This window comes from Megachile rotundata, chromosome 1 (genome assembly GCF_050947335.1).
Source record: "Megachile rotundata isolate GNS110a chromosome 1, iyMegRotu1, whole genome shotgun sequence".
NCBI classification, from domain to species: Eukaryota; Metazoa; Arthropoda; class Insecta; order Hymenoptera; family Megachilidae; genus Megachile; species Megachile rotundata.
In genome coordinates this window covers 21,304,903-21,320,577 of record NC_134983.1, presented here as the reverse complement: position 1 = coordinate 21,320,577, position 15,675 = coordinate 21,304,903, and the positions used below count along the sequence as shown (strand labels likewise).

At 36.3% G+C, this 15,675-nt stretch overlaps 1 protein-coding gene across 1 annotated transcript in view; it reads right to left on the bottom strand.

The window, feature by feature from the left end:
- LOC100878566 (ciliary rootlet coiled-coil, rootletin) overlaps positions 1–15,675 on the bottom strand; it is a 27,168-nt gene extending 11,493 nt beyond the window's left edge. Inside the window, exons 1-26 of the mRNA XM_076529131.1 lie at positions 15,239–15,675; positions 8,451–8,543; positions 7,721–7,945; positions 7,457–7,659; positions 7,001–7,382; positions 6,779–6,931; positions 6,402–6,704; positions 6,055–6,291; positions 5,833–5,969; positions 5,606–5,766; positions 5,406–5,536; positions 4,971–5,333; positions 4,535–4,894; positions 4,274–4,466; positions 3,859–4,218; positions 3,609–3,794; positions 3,272–3,516; positions 2,996–3,211; positions 2,725–2,926; positions 2,553–2,665; positions 2,313–2,489; positions 2,145–2,252; positions 1,910–2,089; positions 1,638–1,850; positions 1,270–1,575; positions 973–1,209 (exon numbers count right to left, since the gene is read on the bottom strand). Of these exons, the coding sequence (XP_076385246.1) occupies positions 973–1,209; positions 1,270–1,575; positions 1,638–1,850; positions 1,910–2,089; positions 2,145–2,252; positions 2,313–2,489; positions 2,553–2,665; positions 2,725–2,926; positions 2,996–3,211; positions 3,272–3,516; positions 3,609–3,794; positions 3,859–4,218; positions 4,274–4,466; positions 4,535–4,894; positions 4,971–5,333; positions 5,406–5,536; positions 5,606–5,766; positions 5,833–5,969; positions 6,055–6,291; positions 6,402–6,704; positions 6,779–6,931; positions 7,001–7,382; positions 7,457–7,659; positions 7,721–7,945; positions 8,451–8,543; positions 15,239–15,247 (5,493 nt within the window). The 5' untranslated portion in view covers positions 15,248–15,675. The remainder of the gene's footprint in view (positions 1–972; positions 1,210–1,269; positions 1,576–1,637; positions 1,851–1,909; positions 2,090–2,144; positions 2,253–2,312; positions 2,490–2,552; positions 2,666–2,724; positions 2,927–2,995; positions 3,212–3,271; positions 3,517–3,608; positions 3,795–3,858; positions 4,219–4,273; positions 4,467–4,534; positions 4,895–4,970; positions 5,334–5,405; positions 5,537–5,605; positions 5,767–5,832; positions 5,970–6,054; positions 6,292–6,401; positions 6,705–6,778; positions 6,932–7,000; positions 7,383–7,456; positions 7,660–7,720; positions 7,946–8,450; positions 8,544–15,238) is intronic.

Here is a 15,675-nt window from a genome sequence, read left to right as displayed (position 1 = left end):
AATTGTAAAATCTATAGTAAAAAATTTAAATTATTCTAAAATGGACGGATTGAGTCTAAGTACCTATACTGCAACATTCCATTCTAAAAATTTTGCAGATGTCATACACGAAGAAGTAGCATAATGAAAATAAAATAGGAAGAGCTTTTCTTCACGAGATACCGTCGGAATGATTTCAGTAAATACCTATTAAATTTTTAAGTACTAAATAAGTTTGCTGTTGATCGGTTCTAAAAATGTATAAAAAATGTATAATACTATTATCAAAACGATTCAATCCCCTAATCTTTAAATGATCTATGGTAATAATTTTAAATGCGTTTGTGACCAGTATGAGATATGTCAAATCATGTTCCCATATATGGAAGAATTATTATATATTATTCTTCTTGTAAATATCCGAACGCATATTGGCAGTATTCTTATCCGATTCAGTCTGAAACAGCGTCGTAATTCATTTGAGCTGTGCTGGCGTGGAAGATCTATCATAAGACGATGACTGAGGTAAAACTAAAGATGGTGGTAAACTGGTGGTACTTGTCAGAGTGGAATCCAATTTTCTAGCCTCGTGTTCTAACAATACTGCGTCCAATGACGGATCTTGCGATACTGTTCTCAGTGAATCACCCAAAGCTTGCCGTAACTGTTGCATTTCTCTACCAGCTCTTGAACTTCTCAACACGTATAATTGCCGACGTTTTATTTCTTGATTAAGTTGTTCACGTAATAACTGTATCTGTGTACACATTCATTAATGCAACAATATTATTTTTAACTTGTTATATTTACGATTAAGAAAGAAACTAAAAACAATAAGAGATTAAGTACCTGATTTTCCAGACGCAAAACTTGCTGACGATGACTTTGTTCCCTTGCCTCTAACAATTTTTCTGCCTGCAACTGAGCTGCTCTAAGTCTTTCAATTTCTCCCATTCTGTCCCGACTAAAATCGTATATTGAATGCGTATGAACGTAACTCGATTTCACTCTGATAAGTTCTGCTTCTTTTTCTGCAAGTTGAGTTTCTAATCTGCGCACTTTTAATCTCAGTTCTCTGTTTTCTTGTTCGTAGTGGTCAATGTCGAAGCTTGTACCTAACAGTTCTGCGTGCGCTTTTTCAGGACGCTCGTAACTTTTACTACGACTAGTTGATTTGTATAACGATAACTGACGTTCTAGATTACGCTTATCTGCTTCCAATAATTTCACCTAAAACATGAAGGACAGAAATAGTTTGAGCTTCATAATTATCATAATTATTATTGTTACCTTTTCATTGAGAGCTTCTGCTTTTCCTCTGATTTCACTTCGCTCTCTCTGAGCTGTCTGCAGCTGCCTTAACAATTCTTCGTCTCTATTCGTACTCTCTTCTTGCGGATAAGCAACTATTCTCAATTGAGATTCTAAGGCACAACGTTGTACTTCATTGTTCGCCAATTCATTTTGTAGACGATTAATTTGATCCGTTAACGTTTGATTCGTATGTTTCAGATCGCTTAAAGACTGTTGCAGAGATTCTGCTCGCTCTGATAGAATTCTGCGTTCGTTTTCAGCATTCGAAAGTTGTTTTTGTAACTAAAATAAAATATGTATGATACTCAAATGCATGCGATGACTGTTCCAAATTTTGTTAATACCTGTTTGGTCTTTTCATTAGAAGTCTGTAAGGAACTTGTTAATTCCATAACTTGGTGTTGCAAAGAATTAATTTCATTTTTTAGTTCGCTTTCTGTATTAGATGCTTTTTCCAGTGCAAGATTTAGTTGTTCCGTTGTGGACTTCAACGAAGCACAACGTTCTTCTAAACTCGCCATGGCCCGATTTTGAATATCACTGCGTTCTTGTAACTTCTATAAAATTACAAATATTTAAGGTAATACTCTTTTTTAATGTAAAGCGTTATACATACATGAATATTTGTTTCTTTTTCTTGGTACATCATTTGTAATCTTTGAAGGTCGCCTTCTAATGACATTCTTTGTAATTCTAACTTGGTGGCACGTGACTCACTTCTACTCAGCTCTTCTTGCAGATTACGTTTTTCATTTTCCACTCTATTCAAAGCTTGCTTCAGTTTGTCTAACTTCTCCTGCAAGATTTCTTATTTTATCCGTGTTTAATTAGGAAAACAATTATATATTTACCTCGAACTGTGCTTTTTCTTCAGAACCACTGTTGATCATCAATTCAAGATTCGTTACTTTCTCACGCAATTGTTCACACTCTTCCACCTTTTGTTGCAAAGCGTTTAACTAAAATATACTCATAAAATAATCGAATATTATCAGTAGAATATTGCAAGAAAAATATACCTGCATGTCGTAACCGCTCTGTTTCTGAGAAAGTTTTACTTCCAACGAGTTCTTCTCATCTTGTAATATCCGTAAGTTCGTCAATAAATTATTTATTTGAGCATCTGATCTATTTTGAACTTCTTGACACTCTGTCAATTGCTTTTGTAAATTGCATAACTCTGTTTTATAATCATCCTGAAATTTACCATATAAATATACCATGTAAAATTAATAAGCTGTCTAAAGACAAAAGATTACCCTTTCTCGTTCAATTTGAGCTACTTGTTGCATGAGAGACCTCACACCTTTCCTGATAATTTCAGGGTCAACATCAAGTATCATATCTCTGCTAGAGTCAATATGGTCTTGCACTAAATAGTAACAGAAATATATTAACTTAAAAATATTTACAAGTTTATTCATTACGTACCTCTTGCTGGACTCCATCTTCTAGAAGGACTCATTACTTTAAAAGGTATATTAACGCTACCATCCATTTGAATTCCCGCGATACGACGTAAAGTAGAGCCAACACTACTCAATTTCTGCTCCACTTCCTTCTTCGCCATTTCAAGTTGTGACAACTGTGCATCTAAAGCTCGAACCCGACCTTCGGATCCTCCAAGGCGTGCCTAAGTGCAAAATTTTTTTAATTAAAATCTCCATTGCTATTTTCATCAGCTAATTTCTTATCTACTTACCTTGAGTTCTTGAATCTGTTGAGAAGCATCGGCCAGACAAACTTCCAGATTATGCTTCTGATCCTCAAGTTTTCTTTCACGACATCGACTGTCTTCGAGTCTAACTATTAACTCTTGTTCTCTGGCTCTCCATCTTTCGCTCTCTTCATCTGAACGCGAACGCAATCTTCCCAATTCTTGTCTCGTTACTTTCAAACTATTATCCACGTCTACTAACTGCTCAAAGATTATAGTTGAAAATTTACTGAATAAAATATCTGAATTTCATATATTTACCTGCTTCTTTACTTGATGCAATTGGAGTTGCAAACGTTCTCTTTCTTCAGTCTCATTCGCTAAGCGAGCATGCAGTTCCTTTTCATCATTCTGTGCCTGTGCGTTACTGTCGTGAGACTTTTGTAATTCATCTTGCGTAAAACGAAGCTGTTTCTGAAGTTGCAACATTTCTCGTTCCACATCGCGAAACTGCGTTTGTATACGAGACCTTTCGGCATCTATGTTTACTTTTGTATCTTCCAACGCTTTGTGTAAAATATAAATAAAATTTCATTGTGAATTTTGCTAAGTTCAACTTATAGAACTGGAAGAATACAAGGACCCATTATACATTTACCTGCAATCTTCTGATACGCTTCCTCCAACGTTCTACTCTGTTCTCTCTTTTCACTCTCAATACGCTTCACGTGTTCCCGCAATTCTTTGTTACTGCTATTGTACTTTTCTTTTTCGTACGTGGAATCAGTTAGCTGCCTTCTAACATCCATTAACTCTTTCCGCAACGTTTCATTAAGATTTTCAGCTATAAATACATAGTAATTACCATAGGAACAAATGTTGTTACAAAAGATAAATATAGGAACTACCATCTTTAAGCTTTCTGATCGTCTCTTGCAACTGATTCTGCAAACTATCAACTCTATCTTCTGTCATGTGTAACTGGACTTGTAACTCCTCGGATTCCCTTTGCGCCAATTCTCTTTCTTTCCACAGTTCTTCGACTTTTAGTTCAAGTTTGATCTTTTCCTCGTCGGCTTTCAACTTAGCTTCGTCTAATTTTGTTTTGAGGCGACTCAATTCGTCGCGTAACTGATTTGTATTGTTACGCTCTTGTTCGGCACGCGATGCAGCTTCTCTTTTAACTCGTTCCACGTTACTTTTCTCTTCTTCCATTTCACGCAATACGCCTTCGAGTTTCTCCACCAATGCTTGCTGATCGTGATGAGCTATAAAATATCCATATTAAAATATTGATGGAATTCTTGCATGTATATTTTTTACCTATCAGAAGAGCTTGTTGTTTATCATTCTCTGCTCTAAGAAGAACTTCTTCGTGTTGTTGACACAAATTTTCTATGTGCTGTTGGAGTTCATCGATCTTCTGGTGCAGCTGATTAATCTCATTATCTTTTTCTTCGCCAAGTTGTAACAACGACTGTTGAAGCCGTTTTTCCAAACTCACTTTTATCTGTTCCTATAAATAAATGCAATTAATAAATCTTTGTACAGCATTTCTGACAATCATGTTTATAAATATAATACTTTTTCTTCCGTCAATTTTTTAATATTCTCTTCGCTATGTTTCTTCATGTTGGAAATGATCTGATGGAACTCAGCTTCTTGGTCGCCACTTTGTTGCGTTAAAGTTTGTTTTATTTCCTGTGCTCTCTTTTCACTGTTGTCTAATTCCTTCATTAGTCTTTCTACTTGTCCTTTCAAATTTTCTTGTTTCACTAACAATTCTTTCTGTTCTTTCTCCAATTGTGTCTTTTTCGCGTGCATATTTTCTAAATTACTTTGTGTATCGAATAACACACCTTCCAAAGTTTCTTTTTCGCTACGCATTGATGCAAGTTGCTCCTGTAATCTCTGAACTTCTTTTTCGTTTGTTTCTAAAAGCACCTGCGTGAATACAACAAATTAATATAAATAAATATGTTTATATCAACTAAAATAAAATTTGTAATAAAATATTAACTTGTTTCTCTTCATTATCTTTTACAAGATCTTCCAAATTTCGATTAATTCTTCCATTCATTTCATTTGCTTGTTCTAATCTTTGCCTAAGTCTCATTAACTCTTCGTTCAATGTTTCCTTCTTCCGTGCTAACACCGATAATTGGTTACTCAAATCTCCACGTTCTCGCGTGACTTGTGCCAATTCCATTTCAATCTTTTCTTTTTCAATTTCCAAAAACTTCACTTTCTCGTTTGACGCAACTTTTTCGGACTCTAAATCTAGTCTAGTTTGCTCTGCTTGAAGTAATTCTTTTCTCAAAGAACCTAAATCACCTTGTTGATCAGTGCATTGACTTGCAAATTTATTTTTTTCCTCCGTTACCTAAATAGAACCAAGTATCATCGACGGTTTACACAGCATGTAATTAAACTCAGAATAATTGTAAATCATTACCTTTTTTAGTTCTTCTTCCAGTCGTTGTTTTTCTTGCTCGTGATTGCTGCAAAGAGTTTCTAGCTTCATGAGAACTTCTTGCATATCTGACTTTTCTAACAATACTCTTTCCAATTCTAATTCCAAGTCACCTAAATGTTTATTAAGTAAGAAAAATATCAATTTGTATTAAATAAGATATTTGTACAAATACAACTTACCTTTATTTTTTTCAATCTGCGAAATTAAACCATCAGTTTCTAATTTTTGCTGTTCGAGCATATCCTTTGCAAGATACGCCTTATTTAATTCTTCCCGTAACGTTAATAATTCTTCTCTCATCTTGCTACATCTGTCTTCTTCTGATCGGAGATTTAATTCCCTAATAATTCACATTGTATCAATCCATTACTGAAGTGCATGTTATTAGAATTGTTATTTAATGTACCTTAATTCTATATCCTTGGATAATCTATTGACCTCGTTTTGAAGATATAATTTTTCATCTTCTAAATTATCACAAAGCTTTTGCAACCTGTTGTTAGCTTTTTGCAGTTTCTCACAATCACTGTTCAAGTTTTCCATCTAAAAATAAACGTTGTCTGTCATCGTTAATGATAAACCATGCATGAATATGTATCTATCTAAAAAAGGAAAAAAAGTAGCGTACCATACTGTTAATTTCCACTCTACTTTTATCGAGTGCATTTTTCTCTAATCTTACAATATCAAGACTTTTCTGTAACATATCTTTCTCTTGAACAAGCTGTGAACATTGTGATCGAGTTGCGTCTAACTCAGTGACCAATTCTTCTACTTTTTTCTCTAAAGTTTTAACATTTTCTTCCGCGTTCTCGCACTGTTTGCGACTCGTTAGCAATTGCTCTTTGTTGGTTTGCAATTTAACCTGATATAATAACTCATTTAAATATGGTATTAGGAGACGTAACAAGCACACGATTGGATGAATTTGTGCTTTCATAATTTACCAAAACATACAATATAAATTCTTCACACCTGAAGCTCGTGTATAGTTAACTGATATTTATGCAGAGCTGATTGTACAGCACTGATAGTACTTTCAGCAAAAGCTGGAATGGTGTTGCTTCTTGTACCTCTTTTTGGTGATTTTTGAGGGATCGGTCCAGTGGGGGATAAATGAAGATGAGGAGGCGGTTGCGTATTTTCGATATCCTGACTTTCCGCATCTTGGATTACAATATGCGCTATATCTTTCAATGCAGACTGTAAAATTTCAATGTCGTCTTGTATACGTACATTGCGATGCATTTCTGCTTCTGCCTCCCCAAATTTCTCTTCCTAAATATTAAATGTAATTATTGTCAATTTAATATAGAGCTATCAATCAACATTTTTGATATCGAGACATTTACCAGATTATGAACATCGCGAACAAGTTGATTAATCTTTTCTTCTTTCGAACGAATCTCATTTTGTGCTACATCATATCGTTGCTTAACTGCCGTTAATTCAGTCCTCAATTCGTTTACTTCCTGCTCTTGTGCTTGCTGAACGTGCTGAGATATCTAACATAAGATGTAATTAAGAAGTGAATAATATACAAAGCAACAGAATTTATTAAGAATATCATTTACCACCGGTTGCATAGCTGCATGCATTCTCATAGCAAATCCTGTGTTATTACAAGCTGACGAAACATCGTTAAAGGTCGAAATAATACTGTTTTTCATTTTTAATAGATCCCTTTCTGTATTAGATTTTATCTCCGCGAATAATCGTTTCACGGAAACAACATCACGCCAAAGATTTAACAGTCTATTGTGTTCTGAAGTATAGTATTCATTGAAAGCCTGTTCCTCTTCTCTCCATTCTTCTTCTTTGACAGCCAATTCTTCCCTCAAGATATCCCAATCGTTACTCAGTTTTTGTAAATCATTTGTAAGTGCTTCATTTGTTTGATGAGATTCTTCTAATTGATCTTTCAAAGTTGTATTTAATTGTAATAACTTTTCACACCTGCAAAGGCAATATTTCAGTGACCATAATATTTCAAATGTTTAATGGCTTTTGCCATGTTAGAGAAGCATCACCTTTTACGTTCATCTGAAAGTTTTTTCAAAGCAGTATCTAGATCATGAATTTGTTCTTCGCGTATTTCTCTTAATGTTTGTTGAGCTGCATCTAAAGCAGAGTTTGCCGGTGGTACAGAACTTGAAACTTTGTTAGTTTCATACGTAACAGATTCGGCCATTTGGTTTTCGAGTTCGGAACATCTTTGTTTATACTGTAAAACCTAAACATATAAATTATTATTACATATTTGAAAACTTAAGGCCAGAAAAATAGAAGTTTACTTTGGCTTGTAAACGGGAAACAAGAGCAGCTTGCTGTTGCTGTGCTTGGCGATATGTGTCTAGACGTCTTTTATAGTTTGCAGTTTCTTCTTCCAAACGATGACGCAATTCATAATTTTGTCTAACCAATATGTCTGGTGAGAGATCTTCATCGCTTATGCGATCTTCTGTACCACCTGTTACACTACCTGCAGGGTCCATTCTAGTACTTCTGTTTCTGTCTCCCTGTAGTAACAGTAATAACAATGAACGTTCTTATAAACAAAATAAATAAATATTACAAACACAAAATTATTAATTTGTGTGATTTGATACCTTAAAAAATTCGTTATAATACATTGCTATTGTCACTGCATTGCAGTAAGTAGAAAATTAAATACAGCTATGTATAAATACTGCAAAATATTTATTATAATGTTGTTTGTTAATACAATGAGTATTCTGCCGCATTATGATGAAACGGTAAATATTTATTGGATCATAAAAAATACTTTCATTAGTTAGGTTATGTTTCTGTTTATTGTTTACTGTTGCTGTTGGGATTTTGTGTAGAGGTCACGCATGATCTCTGTACATTTTTTGATTTGTTAGGTTGGTTACATTGTGGTGCAAGGTGCGCGAAATTGAATCAAACGATATTTGTATAAAAAAGAAATTACATCATCTTTGAATTAGGTAAATCTTTATTTTACTTATTCTAATGTTTCCAAAAATTGATACGTCGAAATACCTCTCTTGTTTTACTGGGGCCTCTGAGAAACGGTGCTCGCCGCCTTTCCATCTGTCCTCTCGCCGAAAATTGTGAGAAACCCTTAGATAATGGCTAGAACACATTTTTTAAATACATCAGATACTCTAGTTATCAGTAATTTTATGTTATTTTCTAAAGGCTAAAAATTCAAAATCTTAAAAATTCATAAGTAACATTTTCGTGTGCGATCTTTGACATCATTTTTCTCGTTGTAATTATCATTCTCGCTAAAGTATGATGTACAATGAAAAAGAAACAAGAAACAAAACAACGACAATGAAAAATGACTGTTGTACCATCTGACTCGTGTTCCAAAGCACGTACTTCAATCCAGTTAATGTTCATATTAGGTCAGCTTAATCTTTATACGAAAGCAATAAACAAAAGCAATTGAAAAAAGTGCCATTATCAATACGAATTAATCAAACACGCTTACTACGTAACTTTCAATTTTTCTTAGAAGTGTATTACTTAAATTAAGATACCAGTACATATACTGTTTAATATAAAAAATTGTAGATAAAATTTTGTTCGATAAATTTCTATTAAAACATTTGTTATGTTTAAAAAATACTTGTCAAAGTCTTTATCATACTTTTCAAGAAAATTACTTTCAAAATTATGTACCTATTATTTATGGGCCTTCATTGGGACCGCACCCGTTGATAAGATGGTAATTATTTATTTTAAATATTTCAACAATTCGTATCAAAGTAATTCAATACACTGCCGTGATCGAATCGCTGAAATATTTGTAAAAGGTATCACCGGATACCAGTTACTGTTATTGGACATTCTAATTGCCAACGAAAACGAATTGCCGAGTTAGCGAACGAGACGAGTCGAGCATGGTCGTGCTCCCCGAGTTTCTTCTTTTGCCAAAGCTTTTGTCGTATCCGGTATCTGCGCAAATGGAAGTAGAAGAAGCACAACCCTCTGCCAGGCACCGAATGGCACCAATCGATATGTGTATAGCCAAACTGGCTGCTCCTCCTCACCAGGATATCACCCCTTGAATACGTTGATCCAACTTTTCTACGACTTCCTAAACACGACTTTCGAATCGTTACTATGTTTCAACTGACCAATAACCTCATACTTTCCTGAAGGTATCTTACTATTCTAAATATACTTATAATAAGAAAAATATTCTACTATTTTATTTTTATTCTCACAATTTAATATCGTGTGAGCTCGAGATACGTCCACTCATGTTTCGTCTTAATAAAATTATCAATAAGTTTAATAATCTGACAATTCTTCTTTTAGATCATTTTACGCCATAATAATTCGAGCCTTTTTTGTAATGCAGTGCGAGTAAACTTGCTAAGTTTAAAAATTGCATCTAGGGATTTTTTAATTCTCGCGAACGACATTCGAAGATTTTAGGATGATTGTAAGGTTATGGTGCGCGATGTATCGGAAGTAAAATTACGCGACTGAACGTGCGATCATGAGAAGACACCCCCCTGAGAATCGCGCAGCTGGACTAATAGTCGCGACAAGATAAAGCACGCCGGATTGCATTCGATCTTCCGCGTCAATGGTAATAACAATTAACGCGTTCGAAAGTTCTTCAAGTTCGAAGATTTATAGCTCGCTTTCGATCACGCGTTCCGGTCGAAACGATGCGGAGTTTCAAACTCGGTCTCCCGTAATTGCGCGATGTCAGGTAACCTCGTGACCACGGAATTCGAACTTATTTTAAATAAATTCTCCAGTCCAGAAAATTAAAGTTCCCGTTGTTTCGTGCGGTTTTTGTTTCATGGAAGCTCGTCCTACGACCTCGACAAATTGCCAAATCGGTAATCGTGAGCGATCGTGGAATTTGAACCGTATCAAAGCGACGCGACGAGGGAAACGAGCGAACCGGATCGAACCGCATACATCGCTATCTAAACGAGTTTTTATAGACAGTGGTTCCGTGGGTCATTGAGACTTCATCTCCTGCGTCGTTATTATTCTCACGTTATCCCGCCGGTAATAAATGCACTGGCATATTATGGTGTTGAACACGATATGCTTCCTTAGGGAAATGGGTAAAAGGTACCTGTCATTTAGGGTCCATTTTATATTACGAATAAAAAGCGCTGACAATATAATACTGTAGATTGTCACAAGACACAAGTCATTCAAATTTACTTTTTGCATGAAATGTTTGATATGTATAGATTTACATCCCCTTGCAACCAGCATGGTAATGACATACTGGCTTATTTGATTAAATACTAAGTGACGGTGAAAATGTGGCAGATGTATTAGATGCAGAGACTTCTTGTAAAAAACTTCGTAATATAATAGGAGCTCTTGTTGCAGGTAAGTGTGTATGCCCTCTTAGTAGGAAATAGCGAAAGTTTCAACGACCGCGTTGAACCGTGAATCGATTCGGTATTCGAAGCATTTAATCGAAGCTCGTTCTAACATGGTCAAGGACGGGCGTCCCTTTTACGAAACTATGTGACCGTGAATTCTCGAGCAACGAGACCCGAATTCTCTCACGCTACATCCTTTCGATGCATTTATCGAGGAATTTGAATACCATTCGTATATTCATCGACTATATCGAATTTTTCCGTATAACATCGGGAAAATATCGCGTCAGATTTTCGAGTCGGTTTGACAGTTCGCAGTTACGTTATATACGTGCAGTGCGATAAATAATGCGTTTATCTTAAAATTATAGTTTGTGAACTATTTCGAGTGTAAATATCTCGCAAATGGCTAAGTGTAAAGGAAAAGAAAGTGAAGAAACTTTGGAAGAAATATATTAAAATAAAATGACAACGGTTTCTGATACAAATTGGAATTTATTCGGCCTTGGTAATTACCATTTACCGAATTACGTACAGCGTTACACGTGTAGCGACCAAAAATTATCGTTGGATCGTAAATGTGTTATCTACACGAGCTTTTTTTCATTCGAATGTTAATCTATATCATACATATAAAATAGTATATTTATCTGTCTGTTCTTAATTAATTTATTGAAAAGTGAGCACAGTCCATTTTTACTAAAATAAGTATAAATTACGCAATTTGAACTGTGTATTTTTAAAACAGGTTTATACCAACAAATTGTTGACTTCAATTCCTCTTCATGTTTGATAAATAGCGGATGTTTATATGTACCTCTTTTAAAATTTTATGATGTCGAAAATTCGAAGCAATTTATTTTTTTTAATTGGTTGATTAAAAATCGAAAATTGTTGATAACAAGTGAAGAAATAAATAACAGTTTCATTTTTTACTAAGTATTATAATACTATAATTAATAGCACAAGAAAAATAATGTAATCGGCATTGCTTTTAGAATATACTTAGAATCAGTTTACCATCAACATCCTTATTTAATTATTCAATGTGTATACCATAATAATTTATCATCCTATATTTTTTACTCGTGTAAACACATTTCTAAGATTTCCATGGTGTTCGAGATTTATCACCCTCAAATAAAATTCCCATTTCCATACTCGTAAGTGAATCAAAACACTTGTTATCTGCCAACAATATACATATCACCGAATATAATAATTCATAGTCTCGAATCTATTAACGTTCTATAAAGTGGTTACAAAACACGATTACATCAGCACACTATTACAGATAATTAAATCATCCACGGAAATAAACAACGGTCAATGTCCAGTCAGATACAAGATTCTATCCATGAATTCGTCTATCGAGAGGCGCTTTCGATTATCTTCTATTATACATATTTGCTCGTTGCATCATTCCAAAGATCAAAGATGTGCGCATTTCTTTTTTTCTTAATAACTTCGATTACGTTATATTGGCACTTCTTTTGATTTGTAACAGTGATGTGTAATTGCCAGTGTCTTCACGGACATTTGTGAATTGTCAGTCCAGTGATGCACTGTTGACATTTATTTTTTATCGGGAACCTGTATGCACATGCGCAAATATCGCTGCTACATAATGTCGTTTACGCATGCGCAGTAACACACAATACTTCATGCCTTGACTATGCAAACTGCAATTTTGAAGTATATTAAAAAATAGCACCTTATTAATCCTTATTAATTAGCACGTACACTCATGTACCACGTAAATTTCCTTTAGATAAGTATTTATACATACATAAATTCGCTTTTTTCTTTAGGGAAAGATAGCTTGCTCGAAAGGAGGAAAAGATGATATTGAAACAGAAATTTGATATGTTATGTAAAAGTTACGCGGCTACTTAGAGGGTTTAGCGCTATCGATCGTTAACGAGGGCGACATATGCGGTGTTGATTGCGTGTAGGAAACGTATATACATTAGCTATGCATTGGGTTAAGATACTCTTTTTTTATGGCACGCGACGCGGGAAACGCCTAACTTATGTCCTGATGCTACCATTACTCTGCGACTATTCAGCGATGACACGGAAACATAGGTACACTTGACAACTTTTATATTCCCAAATTCTAAAATTTAATATTTGTCTACTTCCAAATTATGAATTCGTTTCTACATATCTATATTCGCTACATTCATAAAAAATTGTCGAGTAGGAAACCATTTTCCCTTTGCACATCGGATTGCTATCCATAGATAGGGAACCGACCTAGTGAGACCGAGGGCTAAGAAATACGAGCCAGTCGTCGATCAGCCAGTCGGCACGTGGTAAGTGAACACGAGTGGGCTCTTCTACCACGTAACAGAATTACACCCCTAACCACGATGTCCGGCAAAATGACCATTTTCTCGCAGCTACACCCTTCAAATATGCGTCATGTTTATGTGAAACTGGCCGTTGGTCAATTCACTTGCTAACCCTCGCGTATTACCATTTGTTTGTACGTGTACCGGAAACACGACTACTTTCGATCAGTTACACGTGGCTGAAAATCAATGAAACTCACGGGGAAAAATTGAAATACAAGATAACGTGAAGTCTTATTACGTTGCCACGAAGTGGATTCCTGGGTGATAAATTGAAACACGGTAGTTTGCGTTAGGTTACTTCGCGTTATATTGCCTCGCGTTAATTTACTGTGCGTTATATTGCCGCGTGTTGAGTTATCTCGCGTTATATCACCACGCATTGGACCTCCACGCGTTATATCACGACGCGTATGATTTTCACGTGTTATATTGCCACGCGTTATATCACCACGCGTGGGATTTCCACGCGTTATATTGCCACGCGTTATATCACCACGCGTGGGATTTTCACGCGTTATATTGCCACGCGTGGGATTTTCACGCGTTATATTGCCACGCGTTATATCACCACGCGTTATATTGCCACGCGTTATATCACCACGCGTGGGATTTCCACGTGTTATATTGCCACGCGTTATGTCACCACGCGTGGGATTTTCACGCGTTATATTGCCACGCGTGGGATTTTCACGCGTTATATTGCCACGCGTGGGATTTTCACGCGTTATATTGCCACGCGTGGGATTTTCACGCGTTATATTGCCACGCGTTATATCACCACGCGTGGGATTTCCACGCGTTATATCACCACGCGTTATATTGCCACGCGTTATATCACCACGCGTGGGATTTCCACGCGTTATATTGCCACGCATTATATCACCATGCGTGAGATTTCCACGTGTTATATTGCCACGCGTTATATCACAACGCGTCAGATTTCCACTTGTTATATTGCCACGCGTTGATTTATCTCGCGTTATATCGCCACGCGTTGAGTTATCTCGCGTTATATTGCCACGCGTTGATTTACCTCGCGTTATATCGCCACGCGTTGAGTTACCTCGCGTTATATTGCCACACGTCAGATTATAACGTGTTATTGAGTTATCTCGCGTTATATTGCCACGCGTTGATTTACCTCGCGTTATATTGCCACGTACCATGTAATCATCTTTTATATTGCCATGCGATGGGTTATCATGCGTTGGAATATCTCGCATTATATTGCCACGTGTTGTACTTGAATAATATCAGAGAGATTGAACGCATGTCTGCGAAGAATTTTGTTCGATGAGTAATCGGTGCGTGCAGGTTGATTCAGTAATCGCAGGTAAGTTTAATGATAGGCAACTATAGGTGAGAGAGATCATTATCCGAGAAATGATGGAAACACGAGAGTACCGGTGTCGGGTTCGTTTACTCGATTCTACGTGGTAAGCTGATTTCGCACCGGGTGCAAGTTAATGGAAGGAGTCAATCAATCCTAGCCCTAACGAAACTAGTTAACTAGTAGTGCCAATTATCTAATTTCTCCAGGGTAAGTTTGTTGAGCTTGGAGATCTCTTGGAACGATCGAAGATTCGACTGATTAATTGCGGTTGCGAAATCAATTTCGTTCTGTAAAACGCGAAGCAATACGTTTTGAAATCTGTGTAATAATTGTTGTAAAACTAGTAATTTAGAATTACTATTACAATAAGTGCTATCGAATACTAATAGCAATAAAAGCAGTGTTTCCATTTAATACTAATATCACTTCATTAATAACAGTTGAAAAATTTGCAGAATAATGAATTAACTGCCCCAGCATTATTTGAAAAATTCTAACCCCACCCGACAAAACGCGCGAAAACAAAATAAAATATCTACAACCACTACACAGTGTGTGAATAACAAGCAGATATTTTCGGTATCATTTAATCATCGAATAAACGATAGCCGTTGAAAGTTGAATGAATGAGCGTGTCATCGGCAACAACCTACCAAAAAAAAGACGAAGAAACAATTGTAAATAGCCATTATAATCTGCATGATACTTTAGAGCGAGCAGAGTCCCATTGTAATCGTGATTATTTTTCGCGCGAGAACTCACCCGTGACATCTCGAACGATTAATCGTAGCAAAAAGACAATGATTATTGACGATGATCGGAGAATGGAGTTCGATGACGGATGATGGGTCGGCGGCGATGCAGTTTCTCCAGGGCCTGGGGACAGACAACGAGGTTCAACCACGTTCGAACCGGACTAACCCGGTGTCTGGCCTCCACTGAAGGCGCCGGCGTCGTTGTACCCCTTCGGCGTCGGCGTAGGCGTCGGCGTCTCGACGGCTCCTCGTGATCGCGTGTCCACACCGACTCCCTGACTCTGGATACGATCCATGGATCCCTAAAGGGGCTGCTTCGGATCGGATATCACCGCTATTTTCACTGAAATCTCGTAAATTTCGTTTTGTCGGCTATAACGACGCCCTCGTGATATTACGTTCTTTAGACATAGGCCTCTTTTGATTGAGGACACGTGTAGAATT